At 45.9% G+C, this 27174-nt stretch overlaps 1 protein-coding gene across 1 annotated transcript; it reads right to left on the bottom strand.

Moving 5' to 3' along the window:
- Positions 1 to 244: 244 nt before the first annotated feature.
- On the bottom strand, positions 245 to 26930 carry SPARC (secreted protein acidic and cysteine rich). The gene is made up of 10 exons (XM_086931272.1): positions 26696 to 26930; positions 12686 to 12755; positions 11469 to 11522; positions 11093 to 11183; positions 9193 to 9314; positions 7676 to 7796; positions 5507 to 5640; positions 3938 to 4086; positions 2065 to 2213; positions 245 to 974 (listed from the first exon to the last, which is right to left on the bottom strand). Exons 2-10 carry the CDS (start codon positions 12740 to 12742, stop codon positions 946 to 948), a joined length of 906 nt encoding a protein of 301 aa, XP_086787398.1. The 5' UTR covers positions 12743 to 12755; positions 26696 to 26930; the 3' UTR covers positions 245 to 945.
- Between the last annotated feature and the right edge of the window lie 244 nt (positions 26931 to 27174).

Genomic DNA, 27174 nt, shown 5'->3' with positions numbered 1-27174 from the left:
AAATGCCCATAACAATCCCATTGCCTACACTATCATAGCAATACATTTTTGCAGTCTTGCCTTCTAGTTGCGATTTCGCTATGCAATCTGCGACAACATGTTGCATGGTGGAATGCTTCCAATGGGACCATGCCGCAGACAATGCTGAGGAAGAAGGTCCTCAGACAACCGTTCATATTTGCTACTGCACCGCTCCTCCACATCTTGTAGAAGTGGCCCAACCAGAAAAAATAGGGTCCAGAAGGAAATTTCGATGTTTATTCTTTTTACAGAGTTTCAATTTGTCAACACATTGCATTTCATCGCCCAAATCCAATGCTTATGCCCTCAACGTCTCTTCGTTGGCACCCTGCACACGACAACAACCATGGCTGGGCACCTGGATTTCACTGTTCCTTCCTAACCTTTTCTCTTGTCAGCCTCCTGTAAACCTGCTGCTGCATACCTTCGACCGCTTACTTGACAGTCTTAATACATATTTTCTTGCTGGCAACATCCCTTCACCATAGAAAAGGGGCGAGCCCTCCAAAAAACTGGGGGATTGCGGGGTAGTGGGCATTTAATTTAAAATATTTTCCTTAGTTAACAATATAAACAAAGTTTTATTTAAGAAGTGAAACACTGGACCATCATGGAATTTTAGGAAACCTTAAGTGTTAAATCAGGTGAAAGCAGACATTCATTTTAGGAAGAAAAAGCCCAAGAGTGACAGGGAGTGAGTAAAAGAATTAAGGTCTTAGTGGTTTAGGTTAAGGCCACTAGGAATGAGTTTTCTTGTCTTTTTGCCTTTTTAGCACCGTTAATATACGTCTTCAGATCTATATTAGCACCTTGTCCCAAGAAATTAAGTTTAAAAAAAAACAAGAGGTCTGTATTATTTGTCATTTTTTTTTTCTGGAAAAAAAGTAGCCAACGGGAAGAAAAGGCACATCAGCAACAGCCAGGTTAGATCACCAAGTCCTTGTCGATGTCCTCTGCAGTGAAAGAGACAAAAAAGTAGAGAAAGAAAGAAGTGTTAGTTGACCACAAAGCAATCGCCAAGATTTACTGGAGAAATTGTCTGAACGCCTGAAGTGAAAAAAAATATGATCAGGGCTATAGTACACGTGTCCTTGACATTACAAGACATGCAGGTAATCAAGGCTCTATATGTTCCCAAAGCCCACATTTCCATGTAGTGCCACCACTCCGAAAACAAGCAATCACATCAGTGCATTCTACTAGAGATATGCAAAATAATCCTACCAAGCATCCGTCAACATCTGCAGTCAGTGCAAAATATTTTTAGGACGTTGGCAAAGTAGAAATCTTTTTACATTTAGGACTTTCATACTTTTTCTCAACAAACTATACATTTCTTCTCTAACCTACAGCTTTTAAGGCACCAAGAGCAATTATTGAACCCTACATAAGTGTAATAATACTTGCATTATTCAAAATGTTTTTTATCGTAAACTCATGAATAGCAATTGTATCTTTTTAACATATTCATTTACAGACATTTAATTTTAAAAAGATTGTGCTCGTTTAGAGAAATCGCTAGATATTTGTATTTTTGAATGCTTGTTTTTTTAGAATGCTATAATGTTAGCTAAAATGTGAGTTAGTGTAATTTTGCCGGAGATTTTGCAAAACACACCAGTTACAATTAACCATGTTTTGCCAGAGAACATCGAGCAAAAACATTTTTAAAATGTGCACCTCTATGAAATACAGTTTTTAATTATGCAGTATTTAGCCTTGAGGATACAACCTACAAACCACGTCACATTAAAGTGTAGTATGATAACGTTGGACTTTGCATATTATACTACAGAATTACTCGGATAAAGCTGTGGGAGTAACACCCTAGAGTTGTTCGCTATGTCAATGGTTTGGCTCAGTAATGTGCAATATTGGTGCGCATGTGCAGTAATGTTGTTTTGTTTATGGTGATAGATTCTGGGGCCTTGACATGGAATGTTCTCACAGGCACCTTCCCAGATACAGATGGAAAATGCGGCGGTGCAGGCAGAGCAGTGAAGGATGCACATGATATCCCTTTTCTTTGTTTTCAATACTTACGCTCCTTGATGCCGAAGCACTTGGCCCATTCGTCCAGGGCAATGTACTTGTCGTTGTCAGAGTCACACTCCTCGAAGAATCGTGTGGTGCAGTGCTCCATGGGGATCAGTGGGGCGCGGAGGGGCGACAGCTCACTGTGAGACAGGTACCTGCAGAGATTACAGGGAGTGAATATCAGAAGCCACACTAAGCAAGAGGAAGGCGTGAGCGGAAGCCATCTTACAAGGGATGCCAACCGACAATAAGGGTGAAAGATTAGGAGATGAGATTGAAGAGACAAATATTTAAAGGCACAGGAAAGGGGAAGGTATGAACAAGGTCATCACAAGCGGTGGACAACTGGGGCTGTATGTACCAGGCCCACACTTTTCAGTTCCCTGTGCTGCTATTGCAAAATGTATTTCTTATATATGATATATTCACAATAGGGCAGGTAATGACAGCTACCGCTATGTTGCATCGTTTAAAAAGCCTTCACAACCAGCACCCCGCTTATCTTGCAGACAAGCTCGCCATCTCTGGTGGTTCTCAGCACACCCGCAGCCAGAACACCATTAGACTAATAAGTGTAAAAAGCAAAAAACAAGGTAGCCACCTCCTGTCTGCTGGTATGATTGTCCTTTTGTGTGAGATTTCAAGGTCCCAAGTAGCGTGTAGTGATCAATTTTCACTTTGAGCACTTTTTTAACGATGTTCAATGTTTTGGCACTGAAGAGTTCTTCTCCTTTTTGTCACCAGTGAGTAATTTGAATTCTACAACAGTTTCCTCATTAGATGTGGCAGCCCCCTCTTGTGTAGGATTAAAATGCAAAACACGTATCAGATGAACATCAGTTGGGGGTAGCCAGGGGTCGCAGCTGTGACCTCTAGCTTGCTTCCTGCTACTCCTGAAACTTCCTTTGAGACCCATGGCCTCAGAGGGAGCAAGTCGTTTACCTCCTCTGAGGCCAGGAGTCGCAAAGGAAGTGCCAGGAGTAGCAGGGAGCAAGCTAGAGGTTACCACTGCGACCCCTGACTACTCCCAAATGACATCCATGGCGTATTAGAAGACTGGGTATACTGCACCCAGTACTAACGTTTTTGAAATTTACGAGTTGTAAATGAATGATCACAGCAGAAAACGGCTTCTTTCATGCCTGACAGGAATAGCCAAAACGTCTCATGATAGATATAAATGATTTTTCTACTCTAGATCTAGCCCCCCCACCCCACCCCCATTTCTCCATTGTGCCAATATCCAAACCAATCAATCCCATGCAAGGGATGGGAACTGGGTGACACAAAGCATGGTTGGCCTTGTAAGTTCGTGAATGCCCACAAAATGCACACTTATGAACATTCACAAACAAAATCCAAACCTTGCCCGCCTTGGAGTTTGTTGAAAATAAATTACTCACTTTCCAGGATGACAAGGAGAAACAGATCAACCCAAGATTTGGTGGGGTGTATTATAAAGACTTTCTCCATACAGATAAAAAAATGTTTTTGCACATTTGGCTACTATTTCCACATTGCAAACTTTTAGGCTAAGTACAACTCCAAAGAGGGAAATAGGCAGCATTTTAAAAAAGAAATCTCATGCAGGTGGAATGGTCTGCCTGGAAACCTGCACTTGATATACAAAAAATATTACAATGAAACAAATGTTCTTCTAAAATCATCTTTTTCCTGAAAACTTTTAAAAACTAAGATGTACTTTCCAAACAAACCACTAAATGGTACATATTTGCAAAGCCTGCGACTCTATTACCAGAATCGCAGTGAAAAACACACAAACACACTTTTAGAGGAGTTCCCACATGCTTACCATCCCTTTCACCTACCCAGCTAAGTTTCTGTAATTGACAGGCTACGTGCAGCCACGGTTACCTACCCATCAACGGGGTGCTGGTCCAGCTGTCCAAACTGCCAGTGGACGGGGAAGACATACATGTTATAATTCTTCTCAAAGTCACGAGCCAGCAGCTCCACGGTGTGATCTCCAGCTTCCAGGCGCTTCTCGTTCTCATGGATCTTCTTCACCTGGAATACAGATGGTGGGACTATAGAGTAATCAGCTTTACAACCACCCCTCTAATACCTCACCAGTGGAGCGTCATCGGCATCCAGACATGCAGATCGCGATCTTGTCACAGCTCCATAGTGTGTGTGAACTCTTCTTACACCATGAATTGAGAAGATTTTGATAAGAGAGCTTGTGAATGAATGGGATTACCTAGATATTTCGATACTAACAAGCTGTTTTGTAAAGAAAGGTTACACTGTACATAGATCTGTAGCTGGAAGGTGGTTGTCATATTAGAGCATCATATAGTATTATATTAATAGTTATGGTATGCTGTGGTGGATGCTTTATAGATCTTCAAGTGTGGGGGAGGGAGGGTAAATGAGAGATGAAAATTAGAGAATAGGAAAGAATGGAACAAGAAAGAGCGAACGCCAAAGAAGCTCAATCAATGGCTGGTCATCCCTAAAATGTTTCAATCTCTCAGGGAGGAACAAACTTGTGGGTCGCCATCTTTAGGACCCTGATCGGGAACTACGTTATGTTGGTCTACATGTGAATAAAGTTGGCGTAATTATACAATAAAGCATTTCACTAGTGAGTACATCCACTAGTTATATATGACACGAGGTCAGGCTGGTGGGATATTGATGGTGTATGTGCATGAGTGTGCCACTATATTTGTACTTGTATTGCTTGAATATAGCTATGGGTGGATTTTGAACTTGTGTATTGAACCAGGGGTGTAACGCAGGCCCCTGCAGCTTCTGCGGTGCAGGGAAACCTGAAAATTTCAGGGGGTCCCCATGCAGCCCAAGACCAATTAATATCTGTGAGCTGTGGGAGGATCAGGGGGCTCTAATCACATTCTGCAGGGGTCACTGTCATTTTGCGTTGTGCACTATATTCAACTAAAGCATATATAGTATTGTTCCTTGTATTTACAATATGTGGATTAGTATTTTCTACAATATGTACTGAGTATTTATCAGTTTGTGGTATTTTTCTGCTTGTGTTAGCATTATGTGTGCAATATTCTATTCTGTATTATTCTGTTCGTGACATTGTTCAGTGTGGAATGGGTGTCATTGTTCTGAGTGTGATTCTATCCTGTTAGCGGTATTCTTAATAAGTTATAAATTCTCTTTCTGTTTGTTTGTGGTATTGATCTCTGTGTATTGTCATTTCCTCTGTACGATACTGTTGTTTAATATGTTATATTTCTTTGTTGGTTCTATTTTTCTACATGTGGTGTTGGGGTTTTAGTATCGCCCTCAATGTGGTACTGCTTTCTGTGCATTGTGTTTTTTAAAGATACTGTTCTCAGAGTGGAATTGCTCCACCTGGAATTGCTGTGTGTGATGTGCATCCAGCTGTGCAAGGCGTATTGTTTTATGTTTGGTATATATGGATTGAGTGTCTGTGCCTTGTCCTTACCCTGAGTTTCTGCTTCTCGTTCAGCAGGTTGTTGTCTTCGTCCCGTTCGTACAGAGTGACAAGGACGTTCTTCAGCCAGTCGCGCATGCGCAGGGGGAATTCGGTCAGCTCAATATCCAGGCATGGAGCAATGTCTGCAACAAAAACCAATAAAAACCCTCAGCACCATTTTATATCCAACACAGTTAGATGTGACCAGTGACCACTGCTGGAGTCAGACAATCATCTCCATGCTACTTCTTAGAAGAGCTCTCCCAAGACTGAAGATCTCATTGGATGAGCATGGATGCCACGGATAATTGGTTCTCGGCTTTAGGGTCTGGTGACAATTACAAACCACTGTGCCTTCGGCCTCGTAACTTATGATGTCACCAGAACAACTCAATGGAAATATTGGACCACAGGTAACCCATTAGGTATGCTCAAAGGAGACATACACTAAACCATTCACCACAAGAAGGACAACATGTCGGCCAAAGAGCCAAACTCTATAACCTTTACATTAAAGAGAGCAACAAATTACACGTCAGGTGTAACACAGGAGACAAGCCCTTTAATCCTCTACACAAACAAAAGTGTAAAAGTTCATAATGCTCACATCACCACAGTGCTCAAGGATGAGACATCTAACCTTGGTTTTAAGCTCAACACATGTTGGGAGGACACAACTACTATTAACCTGGCCTAAACGAGAAAGGAAAAGCCCTCAAATGAGACTGTAGTCATTGTGTCCACAACAATCAAGCCATCCAGTCGTTATCTGTAGAAGAAAACCAAACTCCTGAGGTGGGCGTATGGATAGGTAGGATGCATAGAGAGTCTTCGTAACTCAATGGGTCACAGAAGATTGAGAACCTAGCTCCCAAACCAACCTTGAGTGCAGTGGCACCAGGGCCCAAAGGTGGGAAGGGGCTAGCTGCACTGGTTGCCTACTTCATTACCACTGTGCTGTGTGTGCTGATTTGCATAACAGAGCACAGCAAGGCAGCTGTGATCTATCTGGTTGGTAAGGAGGTTGGAAGCAAAGTAAGAAACCTATGCTCTGCATAGTGCTTAAAATGAGAAATGAATTACTACAGGCACACGCGATGGCCCGCAGGTGAGAAATGGGAGGGGCAGAGGGAAGCATAACACGCAATGGTAGCACTCAAGCATCATGTCACCGCTATTTGTTTGGCTTGTCAGTATGGCTGTAATGCCTTGATATTACATTAACAATACTTCTCACTGGGATTTTGCATACAGTAATGGACTGTAGAAGCATTTCTCAGAAGGGCTGCTATTTCTTTAGATGAAGGGACCGTAATAACGTGTGTTTCGTGTCGTGGACGATAGCAGCACGTCTCAGCAAACATATGGCCATCCCTGGCATTTAGTGCACATTCTGACATTTGGAACTCATCACTGGCATCTAATGGTCATTCCCTGCATGCAGGGATCGAGGCACAATCCCTGATATGCTGTGATTATGCCTGGTATATGACGCCCATCTTATCTGTGGTGGGCATGCAAGTTGTGTATTTACCAAAAATAAACATATGCAATTTGAGGTTAAAATTATTGTATTTTCAGAAAGATTATGTGAGAGAACAGGATATTTTTCTTTTACTAAAAATTAAAAGCTGGTGTCTGTGTGACAAAACAATGTATTTTCAGTGACAACCTTTTGTTTGGTCAAATGTTATATTGGTTGAAAAAATGAAATTAAAATGTAGTATTTGGAAGTAAAATGTGGGGTTTATTTTCAAAAAATGACCCACGAATGTTGTGAATTTATATATTTAAAACTGATAGTTAATTGATCATTCATGCTGGGTTCACCATTTTTCCTTTGCACCAGCAGTCCAGAAGACACCCACTTGCTTTCATGATCGTTGTGCAAAGAGAGAAGAAAAACAGGACAAAAGCATCAGGGCGGTTGGAGAAAGGGAACGTGGGGCACCGAACTTAGGCAAGAGGAAGAGGAATGGGAAAACTGAGATGGGGAAAGAGAGTGAGAGAGAGTGGGGAACGGAGGAGGGAACGGATGTGAAAAGTGCAGCAGAGGGCAGATGAAAAGGGATTAAGAAAGACAGTATCATGACACTGTGAAAGTATGGTTCTTCGTGGACAGCTAAGATATCTTGATGGTGAGCGGATAGATCTCATTGTCTGTCGGGCTAAGCTTACATTTGCAAGGTCCGATGTAGTCCAGGTGAAGCTTGTGGCCCTTCTTGGTGCCCTCGAGAGTGCATTTGGTGGCAAAGAACTGGCAGGCAGAGTCATAGGTCTTGTTGTCATTGCTGCACACCTATGGCAGGAAGAACATGATAACCAGAGAAAAACATGAATGAAATGCCTCAGAAGACAACACATCACCGAAACAACTGTGCAATCCTATTCTTATTTACAAAAATAGGCTTCCTAACACATTTCAATAAGTAAAATATAGTCCCTTTTTCACGTCTAAAAACTCAGGGTGGATTTGCAGAGAGGTAAAATAATGGCAAGTGTTCGCTCCTCATTGCAACCCGCACACCCTCTGATTGTGAATAGTGTAACCGTATGAGCAGCCCCACCCCATTACTGTTGGTACCGTATTACTAACACCTCCCTGGTTCAATCCGTCTCAAAGGACAGCTGTATCTGCCATCTCTGCCCGCTGACCGCTGGTGGTATCCTCCTGAACCAATTTATGCGATCCATCCTGCCCCCAAAGTCATGTTTGTACCAGTATATCACCTCTGCTTGCCCCTGTTATCTTGTTGGTGTTACATTATTAGAGCTCTTCTAATCATTTCAGTCTTATGAGTGTCACAATGTCGACGCGCTCTTTTCCTTCTGAATCTCACGGATGCAGTTTTTTCAGTCTGCTCCAATTTCCATAAATATTGCTGGTGGAGTGGTATCAGACCTTTCCACAATATCCGATCTTTGAATTATCCACCAGTGACCCACATAATTTTGTGCTGTAGTAGTATTACCCGACCCCTGGCTCCTTAAATCTGGATCCTTGCCGAGAGAGACGTATTGGCCTCCTGCTCCCGGGCCTCACATATCCTCATGAATATTGCAGGTGTAGAGGTATTTGCTCATCCCAAACCCCTTGAATCTTTCAGACGTCATTTATCAGGTCTTAGCTAACCTATGCACTTTTCCTGGTGGAGTGGTTGTGGTCATTCCCTAAACCCTAGAATTCCTCAGTCTTTATCTCGCGAGATTCAGGGATTTGTTGTCTCCCTTTAAGAAGCTTCCTAGTATAGCAGGATTGACCCTTCTCTAACTATTTTGTTTTAATTGGTTGGCGACTAGTCGCATGAATACTGCCCTTTCCAGAACCCCTGAACCTTGTAAGCGTGATGTATCTACACAGAGTTGTTTCATCTATTAACTTATGATCCTTGTTAATTTAGCACATCAGTTCCCCCCCACATCCCTCAATATGGCTTCTATACCAGTATCAGCTCTCTTTAATACTACTAATTTTGCTGATTCAGCAGTAGGAGACCACCCACTGAGTCTCTTAGGAGTACCCGTGTATTAGTGGCGGTGTGACCAGTCTCCATTCCACCCAAAGACTTTGTTGTAGATGCTTTAGTAGCAACCTGTCTGCATTCTACCCAGAGTCTTTGTAGTAGAAGTAACAGCCTCTCCCCGCCTCAATATCATTTCAGTAGTAGAAAGAGCCTGGTTCCTTTCTGACTTACCCGCTCAAACTCACTGACGCTGGCTGGACAGCTGGAAGGGTCCTGGCACACGCACATGGGGTTGTTGCTCTCATCCACCTCACACACCTTGCCATGCTTGCACTGGTGGTTCAGGCATGGATCTAAGGGGAATCACAGAGGTAAAGTGAGAAAGACATTTGACGTGCAGCAGGCTCAGCCTACTGGAGCACACTCAAGATTGGCATTTTTCCTACCACTGTTCTCGGCGATGGGGCAATTAGTAGGAAGATTAGCAGAGTTCCCAACAGGGTGGTGATACAGAAAGACTAAGACAGGTTCATGAAATTGCAAAGCAATAACAGAGATCTAGCAGGGCGTTGCTCTTTATTTATCCCAACGTGCTCAGCACTGGGACAAGAGGATGGACAGTCCTCATGTTAGTGACAAGGCCCTAATCACACACCAGAAATGGCACGTTTGACATAGAGCATTAGTATTGGCTGAATCCATTTGTGGATACCAGATGTGCTAGACAGGCCTGTCTACCATGCAGTATAATGCATCTAGGGTTGAGATACATTCATTCAGTTACAGCCTGAAATTCATCAAGGAACTGGAGACTAAGGGAAGGAGATACAGTAAACTTGGCACCACAAAAGCACCTCTAGTTCAGATCATGAAACCACAAAACACTCTTCATGGAAGAGTCTGGTCTCTTGCAAGTGTAAGCGTCTCAAGATGGTGTAGCTCAGCAGCCAGTGTGCGAGACCTCGAGAATCCAGGTCAGCAACCAGTGAGACAGAGGCATATGTGCAACCAGTGTGATAGGGAGAGACCAAGTGTGACACTGTGTTAAGTCCAAAATGCTCTGGCTTTGCAGCCAGTTTTTCGGATGAGATGACAACATGAAGGCACACATGGCAGACAGTGTGAAAGGGGAGAGTGCTATAGAGGGCAGGTTCACTTATTAGTGTGCTAGAGGAGATACCAGGCTTTGAGGCAAGAGTGGATAAGTAGAGGTTGAGAAAGTCCTTGTTATCCAGCCTGTGATGTGGAAAGAGATAAAGAGGCTAGACTATGCAGTGACTTGTACCAAAACTAGTCTGAGAGAGGCCAAGCTCTGCAGTCAATGGGTGAAATAAGAGAATTGGAGAGCTATATGGTCTACAACCAGTGATTAGAGAAACCCAGAGAGATCAGGCAGTGCAGCCATTGTGGTGGGAACAGATTCATAGAAGCCAAGTTCTGCAGACAATGTGATGAGAATAGACAGCAGAGAGAACAGGACTTGCATCTAATGTGAAAGGAGAATGAGCAAAAGATGCCAGCTTCTACATCCAGTGAGAGAACCGGAGAAACCAGATGTAAGAGCCATTGTGACGGCAACAGCCTGGTCCTGCCCAAGAATGACAGTGGAGGGATGCGCAGAGCCTGGCCTGAGAAGCTGGTGTCAAAGAAGAGGCCTGGATCTCAGGCCAGTGCGAGAGGCGAGCAGTCCATGAGGACCAGACTATGCGGTCAGTAGGACAAAAAAAGTTAAAAGCATCTAGCATTGCTTATTAAGTCTTCTGTTGCCTTGTGAGTTTAACATCAGGAAAGGCATGAAGTTGGGTCCCATGCTTCCTGTGAGAAGGAACCCATTGAACACGCAGAGTCCATGCATTTTAAACTAGCTGGGGGCAAGTCCCATGAGTTAGCTATCACAGGGGCATAACGGACGCTCCCGCACCCCCAGGGTGCAGGGGGATCAATTCATTTTGGCATAAAGGGGAGCCCCCTCAGCTTGTCAGCTCGAGGGTATGGGTATTGCGACAGGCCCCCTCATCATTCCTTGGCTTGCACGAGGGCCCCCTAAGGTTTCCTTACACCACTAAGCCATCATGCAGTAGGCTGGGTATGAATGACAACTGCATCCAACGATAAGGGACAGGCTGCTTACTCTCTGGAACCACTGTTTCCTCCTCCTCCTCGTCGATGGCTTCATCAAACTCTCCAACCTCAACCTGCACGGGGTTCATCCCCACTGCCTCCTGCAAAACAAGGGTTAAAACAGTTGAGTCAGTCTTGAATTCTGATTGAGGGCTATGGAAACATTATTACTGGAAGTGGCTGCATGGCGAGAGAGGAAATCTTGAGTTGAGTGCAATGAGGAGAAGAGGGGAAGAAAGGGGATGGGAGGGAAAGAAAGGGGTAGGGACGGACAGAGAGAAGAGAGGAGGTAAGGGGAAGGGCGGGGAGGGAAAGGGAAAGGGGATCAAGGAGGTATTGCATTGGATTGATGTGATGATGCTCTAAAAATATTTAGCTGTCCTTACTTCTGCTACGGCATCCTCGACTACCTCAGCCTCTTCTAGCAGAGCATCCTGCTGCTGTGGAAAGGAAAAAGAAAATGGCAGTCAGAAAGATAGCTTCACCATTCCAGAAGACGAGGTGCAGTAGTTGGCCACCACCAGCAGGATACTGGCTGACTTTGACCCCCACTCCTACCGCGCCTTACACACGAGGCCACCATACACATAAGATGGCCATGTATCAGCACCAGGGACACACTCTACATGTACACACAAAAGCCCTGCATGATCTGCCTTCTAACGCAGAGGAGGATGTCCCAGGGGACAAGGAGAGGATTAATGAAAGGCGGGTGCTTCCTGTGCTTCTTCTACACAGATCCGCAGTGGGGGGTAAATGCTGAAAGCTCAAGGCAGCCTTTTTAAACCAAAAGAACAAAACACAGACAGAAATACGGTAGGAATCAGAGAGGCATTCAATGTCTGTTTTATAAGCCTTACACCTTCCCTCCCACCCCTCCCATCAGTTGCATTAACAACCTTGAGGCATTGTATTCCATTTCAACAAGCCTCTTTTTCACCCCACCTCACCAGAGGTATGCCTTACCCTCAGAGAGGGGCTCTGCAGTCCCTCCTTCCTCTCCCACGACCAGAGAGGCACTGCAGCCCATTACACCCCTGCCCCGTGGCCCACCAGAAACATTAGAATCCTTTTATCCCCCACATACACGAGAGACCAGCATGCACTTCGCGGCTCAGATGTTTCTGGATTAGCCCCAACAGAGAACAGAGGCTCCCTGTGCGCAGTCATTAATCCCCCTCACCACCTGGCCGCCAGGGATTACTGTACCTGCTGCCTCTTCTACCTGTCCAAACTGCTACTGTGAGGGAGACAGGGAGGGGCAGGGAAGGCTGGATGGGCGGAGCCTCCTGTCGCACAGTGATCTCTTTGTCAGATACTACTCAAAGGGAGAGGCGAGGTCCCCCGCGTCATACCCACCGATCTAGCCCTGTTCCACCCACACACACATGCACACTCACAGATACTCCAGCACTCTATTAACATATGTATGTATGTATGTATGCATGGATGTATATGGCATCTCTAGAGCACAAACCTAGCCAGATGGCAGTGGAGCGCTCTACAGGCTATAAAACAGCAAACATCAAATCAACAAGTGATAGAAGGCAGCTGTGTTGAGGACTGTAAAGGTGCACCTGGGTTCCTCCCTTGCAATACTTACTGGAGCAGCGAGCGACTTGCCAGCCAGGCAGAGGAGGAAGAAGATCCAAGCCCTCATGATGCAGTGGAACCTGTAAGATAAAAAGAGCACAGAGGACATTAACATTAATGATCTTTTCTTGAATTATTGTGCACTTCACAGCACAGCTCTGCCACCTTCAAGCTGATTCAGAGCCATATAAGTCATTTCAGAGTAGGAACACATCTAACAGCACATAGTGTGGCATCCAGGGGGCACTATATAGAAAAATACATAGACATGTGTAGGCACCAATCCTACAGGAGGGAGGGGGTGCATAAAGTTATAGGGTCTTGTAGGCTGAGCAGTCACTGGTTTATGTAAAGTGTGTTGACATGAACATCAATTAGTGTTCGTCAAAAATACCAACCACTATCCTGGCTTGTCCTTTGGTTCCCCTGGTACTGCCCTTGCTACACCAGGTCATGAAGGCCATAGAAAGTAAGCCCTGCCTACTTTCTGCTGTTTCCAAAAATGACCCTTTACAAGAGCCCCCTGCCAGCAAGAACGAAGCTGTAGAGGAGCACATTTTGGTGCAAGCTGTTCTATAACATCTTTGAAGTTGCCCTGGATGAGACAGTGTCTAGTGTCACGTCCACTGCCTCTTGCATTTTGGTAAAGCGACATACATGTTTGTTGAGGATATCATGAACATGGCAATTTTCATTTTTCCCAACAACAGTCAGGAATAAGAATCAACTCTTAGGCTGGGTTTCAGGATGTTCCAGAGCGAGGGATCCCTTCAGTTTTGATTCAGGTTTTGGATATCCACCTGAGACCTCCCTTCTCTGAAACGTCTGCTGGGATAGAAAGGACCCATTGCTTGTTGACCAACCTTTGAAAGTTGATACCTCTCAATGCACCCTCAAGAATCCAGCCGGGATCAAAGGTGGGTATCTAGCAAAGGTGTGACAAATTTCCAGTGACGCAAGTAGTCAAGTCAGCCCTCCCTCTGATTCTCATCTGAAATATACAGGAATTATCCCACGATACGCCTGCATGGGCATGGAGCTCAAGCAGGTATACAAAGTTCATTGTAATAAGGTAATAAGGTTTTAATACGTTGGCCGGAAGTGGGAGTGGGTCTGTAAACTACAGCTTTGTGTTTGGAAGGACCGTAGGAGTGCTACAAAGCTTCTGCATTATTTTTACATTGCAGTTCAATCATTAAAATGTCCCTACATTGCAACACCAGAGGGAATAAGTGCAACCCTCCTTAATCTGCCTCAATCTGATTGTTTATTGTTAGAAGATTGGCTCAATGTGGTCTCAGACAAGATTCAAGGCATCAGTGCCTAAATGCAGCCCATCACCTTCGCAAAACATTAATTAGCAAACTTTTCTGCATTATTTACACAAGAACCCCCTGTTATTCTCTTGACAAAACCAACCAGTATGACACCTCTCTGAAATTACACTTCCTCACCACATATGGTCACATATGGTCACTTCTCCTTCCGTTGCGCCAGAACTCGTAAATATGCCCCTTGATTCCTCAATGAACCAGCAGCACAACATGCCAGTCTAGCAAAAGAACCTCAGACAAAGCGAATCTCTGACCTGTTTTAGGAAGAATTTGAAATCTTGGCTTTTCCCTAGGAGCTAAAACTAGATTGTATCCCCGACAGCTTCTACTGCCATATCGATTTCTGCAATCTAAGCGCCAGGATACCCGTAGGGTGACAGTCACGCGCTATATAAGTACCTTCTTTCATTTCATTTCAAAACCATTCCACAGGTGAGCAAAAGTTGACAACAAGGATTAGTTTGATCATTCCATCCATAAAAGTCAGAAATTAGTATGTTTTAGATGTGAAATTTCCAAATGTATAATTGGCTACTTGTGATACATTACTTTTTAAATCATAATTCGGCAACCCATTTCTTTTATGGCAGCCTTTTCGGCAGACAACCTATACAGCACAATACACAAAATAACTTCTACCTTGGTGATTTATTAACAGGTGTTCATTGTCACCCAGCTCTATGGAACTGTCTCAACCTCAAAAAAGGTCAAGGTAGAGCTGCGACTATTCACAATTACGAATAGAATTGTTTAACTAAACAATTATTTATACAGTGCACACTCAACCAACTAAACTATCTTACTAACTAAGCCCTTTTTCAAGAGCTTAAAAAATACCAGGTTTAGGAATTTCTTCCCTAACCAACCCTCTGCTCCGAGAGCGTTTAGCACGTTGTAAAGCAAAAGAGAATCTAGTTATCAATGGATTCAGGTTCTGCCCAACCCAAGCTTTTTTGTAGATATATGAGGCTTGTTTGGAGCAAGACTTTTATAGGTTGAAACCCAGGGCTGAGCTCTCAGGGCGTAGGCCTGCTCTCAGTCCTATGTCCATTGACTCCAGGCTGCTGCTAGGGTTCCTACGCTTGTTCTTATTCTTTCGACTTATTAAAATACAATTGCATTACTTTGTTTAGATGCTATAATATTTTATACAAACACACTTGCTTGTTCATCTATAAACAGCACCAAGAAAAACAGGAATTATGATGTATGTAATCACGTCTTTATTTGTTCCAGTAGCAATAGGAAGCTTTTTAGCTCTGAATGCTTAGGAAAATCATCCCAATTCTTTCTATCTCCACCAGGAAATCCATTCTTCACACTATCTCGAATAGATTATGGAAACTCATGTTACCTGGGTGATCCCACCTGTCTCTCACAAAGCCTGCAGGTCATCCAAAATGCTGCTGCCCATCTCATCTTTGGACTACCACCTACCTCGTCCATCAACCACCACCTAAAACACCTCCTTTGACTTCCAGCCATCAAATGCTCCATCTACAACGGTCTGTGCATCACCCTTTGGGTGTTTGTTTTACAGCCTCTCCCTCCAATAAAACCATGTTGCAAAACACAGCTCTATTAGATGTGTGGTCTTGGATGTATCTGCAGCTCGTGAGAAGGAGAGATGGGTATCGCTAGTCGACCCCTATTCCGATTTAATGGAACTGTCCAGTGTATCAGACAACAAAGATATTAAAGTTGTGTTGGTCTGCAAATGTTAGATTACAGCTTAAGGGACAAAAATATATTTCTTATCAGAAACAATAATCACTGTCCGTTCTGAGACTCAATGAATGTCAATAGAGCCCATGTGAGTGGCAAACTGCACTCAGAAATACAAGAATGGCACCCAGAGAGACACTGTGCTCGAAGAAGTGGCACTCACACCCAATGCGCTATTCTGTGTTCCAAAGAGTGAACCTCAGAACCAATCAGTAAGACTGGAGGTCTGCAAAAACAAGTGAAGAGCTGGTAGGAGCAATGACGTGGGTTTGATCGCAGGCTTGAAGGCCATTCAAAGCTTTCCAAGACTGGTTTTTATCATATTAGAATCTATTTCCCTCCAGCAGCTCTTTTCTATGATGCTTGCCTGTGGAACAGTGTGGCAGGCACTGGGTGCTGACTGTCAGGGTCTAATATACTTTTCCCCCAGAGAGATGATTGGTCTCGAGTCCTCAAACACTGCCGATCATGCTGCAAGGCTTCCGAGAACATGGATTATTTGCCTTGGGAGTGCCAAGGGCCTCCACTTATGTAAATGTCTCTGAAGCTTCCTCTACCAGTGAGTGGGCAAACAGATGAGGCCGCTCCTCGCATTGGCCTGCTGAACACATACCGTTGTGTGGCGCCTGCTCTCCTCCACCTTTCAAAGTTTGCACATCTGGAGGCCGGGGAGGGTAGTCCTGGACAGCACACAGAGGCGGCCTGTAGGTGATGAGAACTTTTCTATCCCTTAACTTAAGGAAATGGGACTTTGGTACAGTGTCTGTTGTGAGAGGTCCGTCCATCTCTTTGAATAGAAAAACACCCGCTCTGGCCTAGAACGCACTGACTTCAAAGAAATGTTTTGGGAAGGATTGTAGTCACAGCAGCGCCCAGGTCATGCCTCCCACCCTCCATTACCCTAGGAGGAATCTTGGTAGCTTCTTCCAACTGTGGCACTTCCTGTTCATAACACTGCTGCGTTCCCCAAAATACTGCACTTGCAATGGGACCTGCAGTCCTCCTAGCTAAAAGGAGGTCCCTGTTCAGGCATCCAGCAGAACGGATATCACAGCCCGGCAACCCCAGGACGCCAGATCGGAGAGACACTCAGAGCTGCGGTAGGTAACTCCTTTCCACAAACCTTGGCAATTGGCCCGCTTAACCTACCCAACAATCCCCAAAATAGAAAAAGGATGTGACAGTTCACATCCAGGAGAGGTTGGGGACCCCCCTGCCTAGGAGAGGAAGAGCCAGTCACATGTCAGCTTTATCCGGTGGCACCTGGTTGAACGCCTTGTTACATATGCCACCTATAGAAGAATAGCTTCGGTTGTCAGTATCTGACATTGGCTCCAGACACGTGGTCTATCACCAAGGGGCATGTGTATAGGCATCAAACTGTTTAGAAGCATGGCACATCTATACCCATAGATGCACTGTATGATGCTCATCGCTTCACCATGTGTAAACTCCTCCAGTTATGGATCCTTATGGCATAGGCTGCCTTACCCTTAGCATATCTCGCCACGGGATTCTGTCCTCAATGTTCCAAATTATTGGTAACAACACAACTAACCCACTGATTTAACGAGTTGTGGCAGTTCTCCTCAGAAAAGAGGCAAGTGCCGATTTCACACTGGCACATTTGCTAACAGGTCCTGGCAAAGCCCATAGTTGGCATTTGTATGTTTGCAAAAATGTAAATACATTTAAAAAATCACAAAAATGGCCAATCACAAGAATACATCAAAAAAATGAAAACACAATTTGCCTGCGAGCCCTAACACTGAAGTGGACTACTTTCCTTATGTGCACATGTGCAAGAGCACAATGCTGTCACTGACAGTGAACACAGACAATGGCTGAAGTGGACTGACCCTCTTTCCCAATGCTGTAGGATGTGGTGGGGGGAACGCAAAATGTGAATGACACTTGAATAGTATTGTATTTTTATTATGATTTTTAGGGAAAACGTGAGGATGAAGAGACAGCTAAGGAAGTCTGTAAGTCAGACCTAATTAAACGTACCCAATAGCATATTAAGCAGAAGCAGAGACCGCAAGAGGAGTTTAGACACACAGAAGCATAACTAATACTTTGCCCCTAAGTCTCCATGCCTTTCAGCCTCTCAAAAAGTGCAAACAGGCAATAAAAACTGAAAAGCAGGAAACATCAATGTTGATTTGTTCCCTAACATGACCCAATTTAGTGCAGACTGAGGGTAGAGGGAGAGGGAACAGTCCCAGCTTCTGTTACCGACACTTTCCCATGCCATACAGACCAGATGTTCTGCAGTGGATTTGTCAACATTTTATTCCCGTCATGGAGAAAAACAGCTGCCGGAAATTTGGTTTGGCAAGGGGTCCCTGGAGCGAACCCACCTGGGGCTCCAGGGAGAGGGAAAGGGAAGCCGCTCCACAAGGGTGGAAATTAACTGCTGTTGGACATTAGCTTGGCAAAGGGTAGATTCATAATGACTTGTGGGATATGCCTTCAATAAAGGAATGTAGAGAGAAGTGAGGAGAACTTTTATCCTAAGGGGCAAACACGTGTCAGGTATCAGAGGGGAGAGGGGCCCTGATACAGGGCAGTCACAAGGATGGGGGTGGAAGGAACATTACGCTGCAGGCCCGCTCTCCTCCAGCAACATGTATTTATAGATTTTTATTTTTAATAATGAGGCAGCTTGTATGGCCATTCCAGCGGATGGTGTTCAACTCCTTCTTTTCTCTTTTTCTGTAGTGCAATTTTGGGTCAAGCCTATCAGACAGTGTAGCTCTCTGGTTGCAAAAGACCTATTGTAGGTTGACCAGATCTGACCATTGCTTACCATTGGTTGGTATGATGGTCACTCAAATGTGCTTGCTTCTTATTTGATGGATTGCCTTATCCATCTTGCGACTATCCCTCCCATTGAACACATCCTCTTAACTTGTATCCTTCTACTCACTTTTAAGGAACTACAGGTTTTTTTTTTTGCTTAAGTACTCCACAAGAGTGCATGTGTTTTTCAGCTACCACCCACATGTTTTTTCTCTGTCTTCCCCATGTGCTCCTTTTCCCCATCTTGCTTCTTCACTTTAACTCCAAGTGGCTTTCCCTCTCATGCCTGTATTCTTTCTTCCCCTATACTCCACATTGTTCTCTCTCACATATATGCATCTCCCAACACCCTCAATGTTGCTTTCCCACCCTCATTCTTTCTTCCGCCCTTCCCTCTGTGTTGCTTCCTGCCATCCGATCTCTGTGTTCCATCCCCCACCCTTCTTGTTGCCTCCGGCCCTGTGACCTTTGTGTTGCATCACCCACCCATGCCTCTGAGTTGCTTCCCCAACTGTTTTAGAAAATAAAAATTTAATCCACTTTTCGTTTTATTTATTGATCAATATAAAGGGAAAAAGTGCCTGTGTACTTTTGTTAGCACACGCTTACATACAGAAACACAAGTGCACCTACAAAATAATAAGGCTATAGTGGCTACCTCATAGCGCCTTTTTTTCTCTTTAATCATGCTGCACAGCAACGGAATAGGCGTAGAGCACCACTAAGAAACATTTGGCTAAGTCAATAGGTCTCAAAGGTAAGACCGATTGGCTTTGTCAATGCTTCTTTAAAATACTTGGAAACAGGCGCTGCTTATTGCATCTGGCCAAAACACCCCACTTTAATTTTTGGTCCCCAGTCCTCACACTAACTTTTGACAAGCCTGCTGTTTTGTTGTGCTGTGTCATGCCCTTGCTTGTTTAGGCTCACACACCATAAGTCCACTTGAGAGCCCATCTCACACATGGTTCTGTTTTTGCACAGCTCAGCGGACGCTCAGTGCCCCGGTACGACACAGCTTGGTTGGTACATGCAATACCATTAGTCCAGGAAGCGAGTATCAGACATCATACCGACATTTTCACACTTCCGGTCAACAGGTGACTTGAAACACTTTTGTGTTGTTGTGTCTGGGCCAACCTGAGCTCTTGGCTCAGAAAAGGCAAGAAGCACCCAGCTCTGGGGATTTAATGGCCTTTGTTTCTCTCAACTGCAACTTACACCAGCATTAAAGTGTTGCAGCAGGATTGCTAGAACACCATTCTCTGAACAGTCAACAAAACGTTGAGATTTTTTGCCAGCCAAGATACTGAATACAAGACCATCAGAAGTTCATGAAAGAAGTACCTGAGGTCTAAGTTTTCCAGAGATAATGACAGAGAAGCAAGCTAGCACGCAGGTGTTACTAAATTGAACAGCGTTTAAAGTCAGATCACAGCACTCACTCTGGGGCACTCCTGAAAGTCACACACCTACCACACCACTATGGTTGGCTATAACCAGTCCAGGCCAAGTATAACAACTACATCCTCTTTGCTCCCAATGCAGCGCTCTATCTAACTGCCTGTAACCAAAACAAATCAGAGCATGCTTTTAAAAAAGGTTTAAAACCTGTAAAACAATTGTATCAGTCTCAGCTACAATTGTTTCTTTGTTCCTGATACAACATTTTACCCTGGCTATCTGTAACCACATTGGATCAAAGCATGTTTCTAACCCAGGTTTTGAAACAACAGAACAATCCTACCACAGAGAGAGGGGTACAGAAGAGATGCCAAGTCAAGCTGCTGACTCGCGCACACAAGGATCTACACAACCAAGGACCCGCCTACATTAACACCACCTGAACTTCCACCAACCATCGAGAAGACTACGCTCCTTCTCCCTCTCATTTGCCCATGCTTCCCACATCTACCGAAGCAGAAGTGGAGACGCTCCTTCTCCCACATCGCAGCAAAGACCTGGAATAGCCTCCGAATAAACTCAGAACCATCACCTCCCTTCCAAAAGGCTGAAGGACCCTCAAGACCTAACTGTCCGAATAAGCCACCCGGACCTGCAAGCATCTGGATACCCTATTTGGTGATTAGCCACACTTCAAAAATCCTAATTGATTGACTATCCAGCCTGCAGTAGAGAACCTATAGAAAGCACCTATTCATCTAGGTAGTCACCATCAAGCAACCTAAACTATGTACCTAAGTCCAAAGAAGTAATTCACAGATTGTGCGGAGATCTGCCACATAATGGCTGCACCGTAGATGACTCTAACACAGTCAACGTCTGAATGTCCTGCTCTCATCTTGTTGCAAGCATCATTGATATTTTAGTGCAGCAATAACCTGCACTATTGATGATTGTAATAATGGCCATCAAGGAGGACTTTTTCCCCCTTTTTTGTGCCGAAAATCTACAAGATTCATAGAATAGTTGTCTTAAATTGCTCTAATCAGCATAAAGGTGGGATTGAAGGATCAGTCCTCACCCAAAACCTCAAGTGCAACCTGCAGGTATTCACAACCGCCCAAAAATGTAAACTATGTGCAGGCTACCTCTTGAACCTATTCCTCCATCTCACTGTCATGCACTGTGACCCAAGACAGGGGAAAAGCACCAAACTCCTCACTCATGCATAACACCAAAACGCTTCCAGCACAGGTCTCATTAAAAGCACAACGCCCATCAACCTAGCGCTTACCCCCAGTGTGGCTTGCTAGCCATCTGATAAAATTGCTCAGCGCCTCACAACAGAGTATGAAGCACTATGCAAATGTATTTACAATTGCAATTATTTTGCATCTGGGTGGTAATGACTGGGTAGGCATGCCAACACGTCCTGGGTTGCCAAGGATGCCAAGTTGCTTCCAGTGGTAGCTATACACAGCCAGAAAGATCTAAGGGCAGGGTTCTTGATTACGAGACTTGAACTTGTATTTGGGGAAGTGAATGCAGAAATGTCCGTATTGCTGTGGGAGGCAGGGCAGGGGAGGGGCTATTGGAAGGGTATGCCACATCACATCTTGAAACAAGAAGACATGAGCTATATGGACAGTGACATCCTTCTAGGCTGGTCATAGATATTTTGTAGGCGTTCTTTGTTCTCCCTAAATGTTATGTAATTTGTATAGCGCACAACTCACCCTAGAGGGTATCCTAGTTCTGAGTTCTTTTGGCTTTGCCAGATGACAGCCACATTTATAATCAAAAACTTTCTTGCCAGCTTTGGCTCTCTCTACCATCTCATTACAGGTGTAAATTAGCCCTGCATGCATCCCAACGGAGGCAGACTGTCACACCCAAATAATAACAGTGTGACTAAAATAATCCTTTAGTGGTTAAACCAGGAAATGATTTAGTATGTCTCCAGTCAATGAATGAAAGCTTTGAAGCAAAAGAAGCCAAGGACTGAAGGAGGCTAACCCAAAACTCCTTAGAGTAGGCATAGAAAACAACTTGTTGTTCTCGCTCCCTGTACAGAAGAGATGCCAATTCAAGCTGCCGAGCTACGCACACAAGGCTCTACACAACCAAGGACCCGCCTACATTAACCACCACCTGAGCTTCCACCAACCGTTGAGAAGACTACGCTCCGCCTCCTTCTCAACTGCCCATACTTCCCACATCTACCGAAGCAGAAGTGGAGGGCGCTTCTTATCCCACATCGCAGCAAAGACCTGGAACAGCCTCCGCCCCTCCGGACCATCACCTCACTTTTGGAATTCCAAAGGACCCTCAAGACTTGGCTGTTCGAATAAGTATCAGGGCCTGCAAATTCCTGGACACCTTATCGGGTTATTAGCCGCACTTTATAAATCCTGATTGATGGTACAAGCACCATAAACGTGAAATCTAAAAGTGCCAATCTAACTTTCATGGTTTTCCTCTGGCCTTCTCTGGAATTCTGAGAAAGCTGCAACAGTGAAAGCACAGCGACTTATTAAATGCTTTTTGCTCTTACCTTCGACCAGTGTTTAGCATCATAGCAAGGATTCTGCTTTCAGTCCACAATACCAAAATCACTTCAGAACTGGGCCAAGCCGCTGTCGACCCTTGAATGAGGTCCTCGTGCAGGCTATGAGGCTATGAGCACAAGTGCTTTGCACACTTGACTCTCCGTTCACACTACAATGCTGCTCTTTTTCATGAGTATAAACTATAAAACGAAAATCAAAACACCAATCGCGTAATAAGGGTCTATGTTCTCGTTCCATAGTCTAGATTATTTTGGAATACAAATGGGGCTCTCAATCTTTATTGATACCCTGCGATGTGGGTGGCGGCACTTCCTGAGGGCCGCGGATCCCTCGGTGAGTCCACCCAGCAGGGCCCGAGGTGAATCTAACTGCCCGGGGTCGCTTGTCAGGGCAGACAGGAAGACCTCTCTTTGCAAACGTGGAGACACGATGACTGGGGAATCTACAAATCGAAAGTGCGCCTTTATTAATCGACTCCCGGGTATATATTCAGCTTGATTTCGTCCCAGTTTCTCCACTGCTCCACACTTAAAATTCAAAATTCCGCTGCAAGCCTAACATCACCCCCCTTCCCGCGTGCTGCCCTAGCCCTGCATTCCTAACATTGTATCCATTGCTGACCCCCCTGCCCTCCGCCACTATCCAATCAGAAGCGAGGAACGTTGCCTGGCAAACCAGGTTATAGTATCCTCGGCTCACTCTCTTCAGAGCATCTCTGCCCCTGAAACAGGCTGGAGCCCGTGTATGTGGGGGAGGCGTATGGAGGCCCGCGAGCAGGCTTCAGCGGCAGGTGCGGTGCAGGTCTGGGCACGGGGAGCAGCCTGCCTCCCTCCCGAGAGCACGCGCATGGCCTCCGGGGACAGAGAGGACGCGCTGCATACCCACCTGTACCGCCGCCCCCTCTTCCCCGCCAGCAGCTGCCGGGCTCCGGCTTGTTGTTTCAGCTGCTGTCGCTCTGTAGGTCTCCCTCAGCAAGTACTCATCACACCCCCTTTCTCAGTCTCTCACTGGCCTTCCATCGAGGGTGCGCCTCTCCCTGCCCTGTCCCCTCCGTCGGTCGCTCTCACTCTCACTCTCCCTGCCTCTGTCTTCTCTCTCTATCTCTCTCTCTCCACCCTCTCCTCGGTGTCTGGAAGGTTATTCACGGAATGTCTGCCCCGTTTACAGAGAGCGCTGCTCTTGGAATGTCCCATCTGAGGTTCCGGGGCACTCGTGGTCTGTGTGCAGGGGGCATTGGGCATGGACTGGCCCACCTGGGATCCCAGAGCAGTGGGGAGGGAATGTATGACCTGTGTGTGCGCAGTGAGTGCTCAGCACTGAACAAGGAATGTCGACCTGTGTGTGTGCAGTGAGTGCTCAGCACTGAACAAGGAATGTCTGACCTGTGTGTGTGCAGTGAGTGCTCAGCACTGAACAAGGAATGCCCGTGTGGGCTCAGCACTGAACATGGACTATCTGTAAATATGTGCCCAGCAGAGCCGAACATGGAATGTCTGACCATGTGTGCTCAGCGCTGAACATGGATTGTGCGATCATATGTGCTCAGCACAACTCAACATGGAATGTCTGCCCATGTGTATGCTCGACATTGAACATGGAGTGTTGGAACCTATGTGCTCAGCAGTGAAGATGGCCTCAGTGTCTTCACTGCGAGCATTTGTAATCCAATGTCGAATCTGGGGGGAATTCTCGGTGTTAAATGTCTGTCATCTGAAATGCAAACTCTGTTTCTTTAGAGAATCAGCCGCAGGGTGCTGGGGTGTCTGGTTCATGACAAATAATGCCAAGACAACATGTGTCTTTGACGATGAAGGGGACAACACAGCCTTTTACAGGTCAAAGAAAGCACTCCTGATATATTTTAATGTTAAAAAAAACTCTTGGAAAGAAACAAACAAAAACATTTAACGAGGAAGAAGAGATAACAATGACTGTGAAACAAAAAAGACGAAATGATGAAGAATCTAAAATTCCAACAGAAAACAAAAGGCCTTCACAAATAATGGAGATACAAGAAGTGAGGTTTCAGAGAGGAGAGAGAGAGGCTGTGAGGAAGTGATGGTAAACTATTGGGATTATTAAAGAAGAAAAGAAAAGGCCGTTGCACACTGAAAGAAAAGAGTTCAGCAAACAGGGGCGTAGTGTTGGACGCAGCTGACTGCGGGCACAGAACAGGCCTCAGTCTGCGGGTCTTGACAGGAGCTGAGTGCAGTCGGCAGAGGGCTGGGGCGCCGCTGACCTCTCTGTTACTTCTGGGAGGATGCTGGGAGAAAAGGCCATGGGACAAAAGCTGCTGGCCGAGAGCCGAGGCAGGCTGAGCTGAAAGGGCTGGCAGCAGAGAGCATTCCTGAGGGTGGGGGTGTAAGAAGAGATCCCTCCGCACAGAGAGCCAGGGGGAGGGGCCAGAGGAGTGATGGAAAATCCGATCTCCCCCGTCTGCTTCCCTCCCCCCTTTTCTGCCTATGTGGCAAACAATACGTGTATCCTTAACCCCTTCACGGGCTCCCACTTCCAGTACTGCCCCTTCCCGCAGAGCAGTGCCAGCAATGCATTGTCAAGTGTCATCACAGTCAACGTGTCAACATCAGCACCCGCAGAAAGCCAGGCATTAACCACACAATAATGCTTCATGCTGGGCTGGGCTCTGCTGTCCTATGGACTGAGCTTGATTCCAGACATCTCTGTCACTTCAGCAATATAGCTGCAGGGCCATATCTGGGTAGGGAAAGTTCATTCCCTCCCCCCACCCCCAACGCCCACCTCGTCCTCAATCTGACCATAGAGGCATCCCTGCAAAACCTCGAAAAGTGGTCCAGAGAAGAACAACCTCACGAATGCAAGTGAGATCATCTTCCGTCAGCCCGCGGCCAAGAGATGCGCAGACCGAGCAGCACAATCACGAAGATCAAAGAGATCTTATGAAGAGCAAAACACACGATAACGCCCCAGGAAGATCAAAGAATGGCCTAAAGGGTGCACACATGACGAATAACCCCACAGAAACACACATTCCGAGGCAACTAGGGATGTACAGCTCAATACACAATCAAAAGCACCCCTCCAAATGCTAAAAATGTCGCTCAACTGTATGAAGCACCTAAAAATTGCAGCCTTCTACTCAGAGCACATATCTCTCCGCCACATCTAAGCATGCACACATGTATTCGACGGCCGATAAAGTCGAATGCATTTCTTCGAAGACTGCCAAGAAGTAAGAGCCGGAAATCCACGCACCTCTCCTCGGAGAGCGTCTGAATGCCACATCTCTCATTGGGACGTCGAAAGATACCTGGCCCTGTAAAGCCTTTGTGTTTTATTGTATCAACTTCAATGAAAAACACAAAAGTTCACCACAAAACTTTCTTTCAGCGAGCAGTGCTGCAGGCGGTTGCTCCAGTTTATACCCGCGGCAGCCTTTGATGTGCCTTTGGCTGGGCAGCAGCGTTGCCTCGTTAAACGGCGACGTTACTACCCCCACCCCACACTCCTAGACAACACTATTCACATCCTGAAATACAGTAAAGCTCGTTTAAAATACCCCACACCTCACCCCAAAGAAGAGAACGGGTGCCTAGAAGCTAAATGCGCAGCCACAAGCCGAATAACAGCACACACAACATAGGCTGAGCTCGGAAACGCCAGGGGCTCGAAAGGAATCCACACACAGACCAGAAAGGGGCCCCTGAGACCAGCGGCTTGAGGGGCCCCTAATGCCAGCAGCATCAGGGCCCCGTGAGACCACTCAGACGGGGGCCCTGAGACTAGAACAGAAAGAAAGGAGCTTCTGGGATCAGGAGGAGTCGACAAATGTTCTCCGAACAGGGGCAGGCAGGGGTTACTTACGCCACGTCCAGGCAGAGCACCTGAGAGCGACAACGAGTTTGGAGTGACTTGTGAGACCAGAGCTAGGCAGGGGTCGCAGGGACCTCGGGACAGGTAGAAGTCATAGGCACCGTGAGAGAGTAGTGTCAGGGTCCTTGATTCCAGGGGCACACAGGTGCCCCAGAGTCCATGGAAGAGGCCTTACTCTAGGGCCCAGACGTTAGGGGGGGACTTCTAAGGCTAGAACCGGGTTTCCGAAGACAAACAGGGCGCAGACGTTGAACCTTAACCCCAGCGCCATCGGGGCGCCGGGGACACCGCGCCCGACGGACCGGGGCTCCGGAGCGGCTCTGCACCTACCTCGGCAGCGGATCCAGGCAGTAGAGACAGCTCCAGGCTCTGGGAAGGTCTGAAGGAATCTGAGAGCTGCGGGGTCCGGCTCGGGGATGGCAAGCAGGGCTGGGATGGGCTACGGGCGTCTATGCAAATTACGGCCCCCGAGCTCTTTCCTTGGTGGGCCGTCCTCCGCCCTCCCTCGCCCCATCCCACAATTTACAAACCTGCTTCACCTCGCACTCTGCCTGCCTACCTGTCTGACGTCAGGTCTGTCGGAGCCCCGGCCATGACGTAGTGCCATGGGCCCCAACGCAAGCAAGGGAACTATACTCGTATGTATGGCTCGATAGTAACCCGAACACTGTGGTTTAGGATTTGAACATTTGTGTTTGGTAAGACATTTAAAACTTGCCAAGATAGCAGCAACTATGTCACAAGTGTAGACCTAGGGAAAAAAACACCGTACTGCCCAGGAAATAGCTTTGAAATGCAAAATAAAACAA

The sequence above is a fragment of the Lissotriton vulgaris genome, chromosome 7, assembly GCF_964263255.1.
Source record: "Lissotriton vulgaris chromosome 7, aLisVul1.2, whole genome shotgun sequence".
Classification (NCBI taxonomy): Eukaryota; Metazoa; Chordata; class Amphibia; order Caudata; family Salamandridae; genus Lissotriton; species Lissotriton vulgaris.
Note: the sequence above shows the minus strand (reverse complement) of the source record. Positions and strands in the feature narration are given on the sequence as shown.

Bases quoted from the DNA above. Each gene is read 5' to 3' on its own strand.
- SPARC (XM_086931272.1), bottom strand. From the start codon at position 12,742: ATGAGGGCTTGGATCTTCTTCCTCCTCTGCCTGGCTGGCAAGTCGCTC. The intron at 9,315-11,092 runs GTAAGCAGCCTG...GATTCCCCTTAG, and splicing joins GGAAACAGTGGTTCCAGAGA to ATCCATGCCTGAACCACCAG. The intron at 4,087-5,506 runs GTAAGGACAAGG...TCTGTATTCCAG, and splicing joins ACGAGAAGCAGAAACTCAGG to GTGAAGAAGATCCATGAGAA.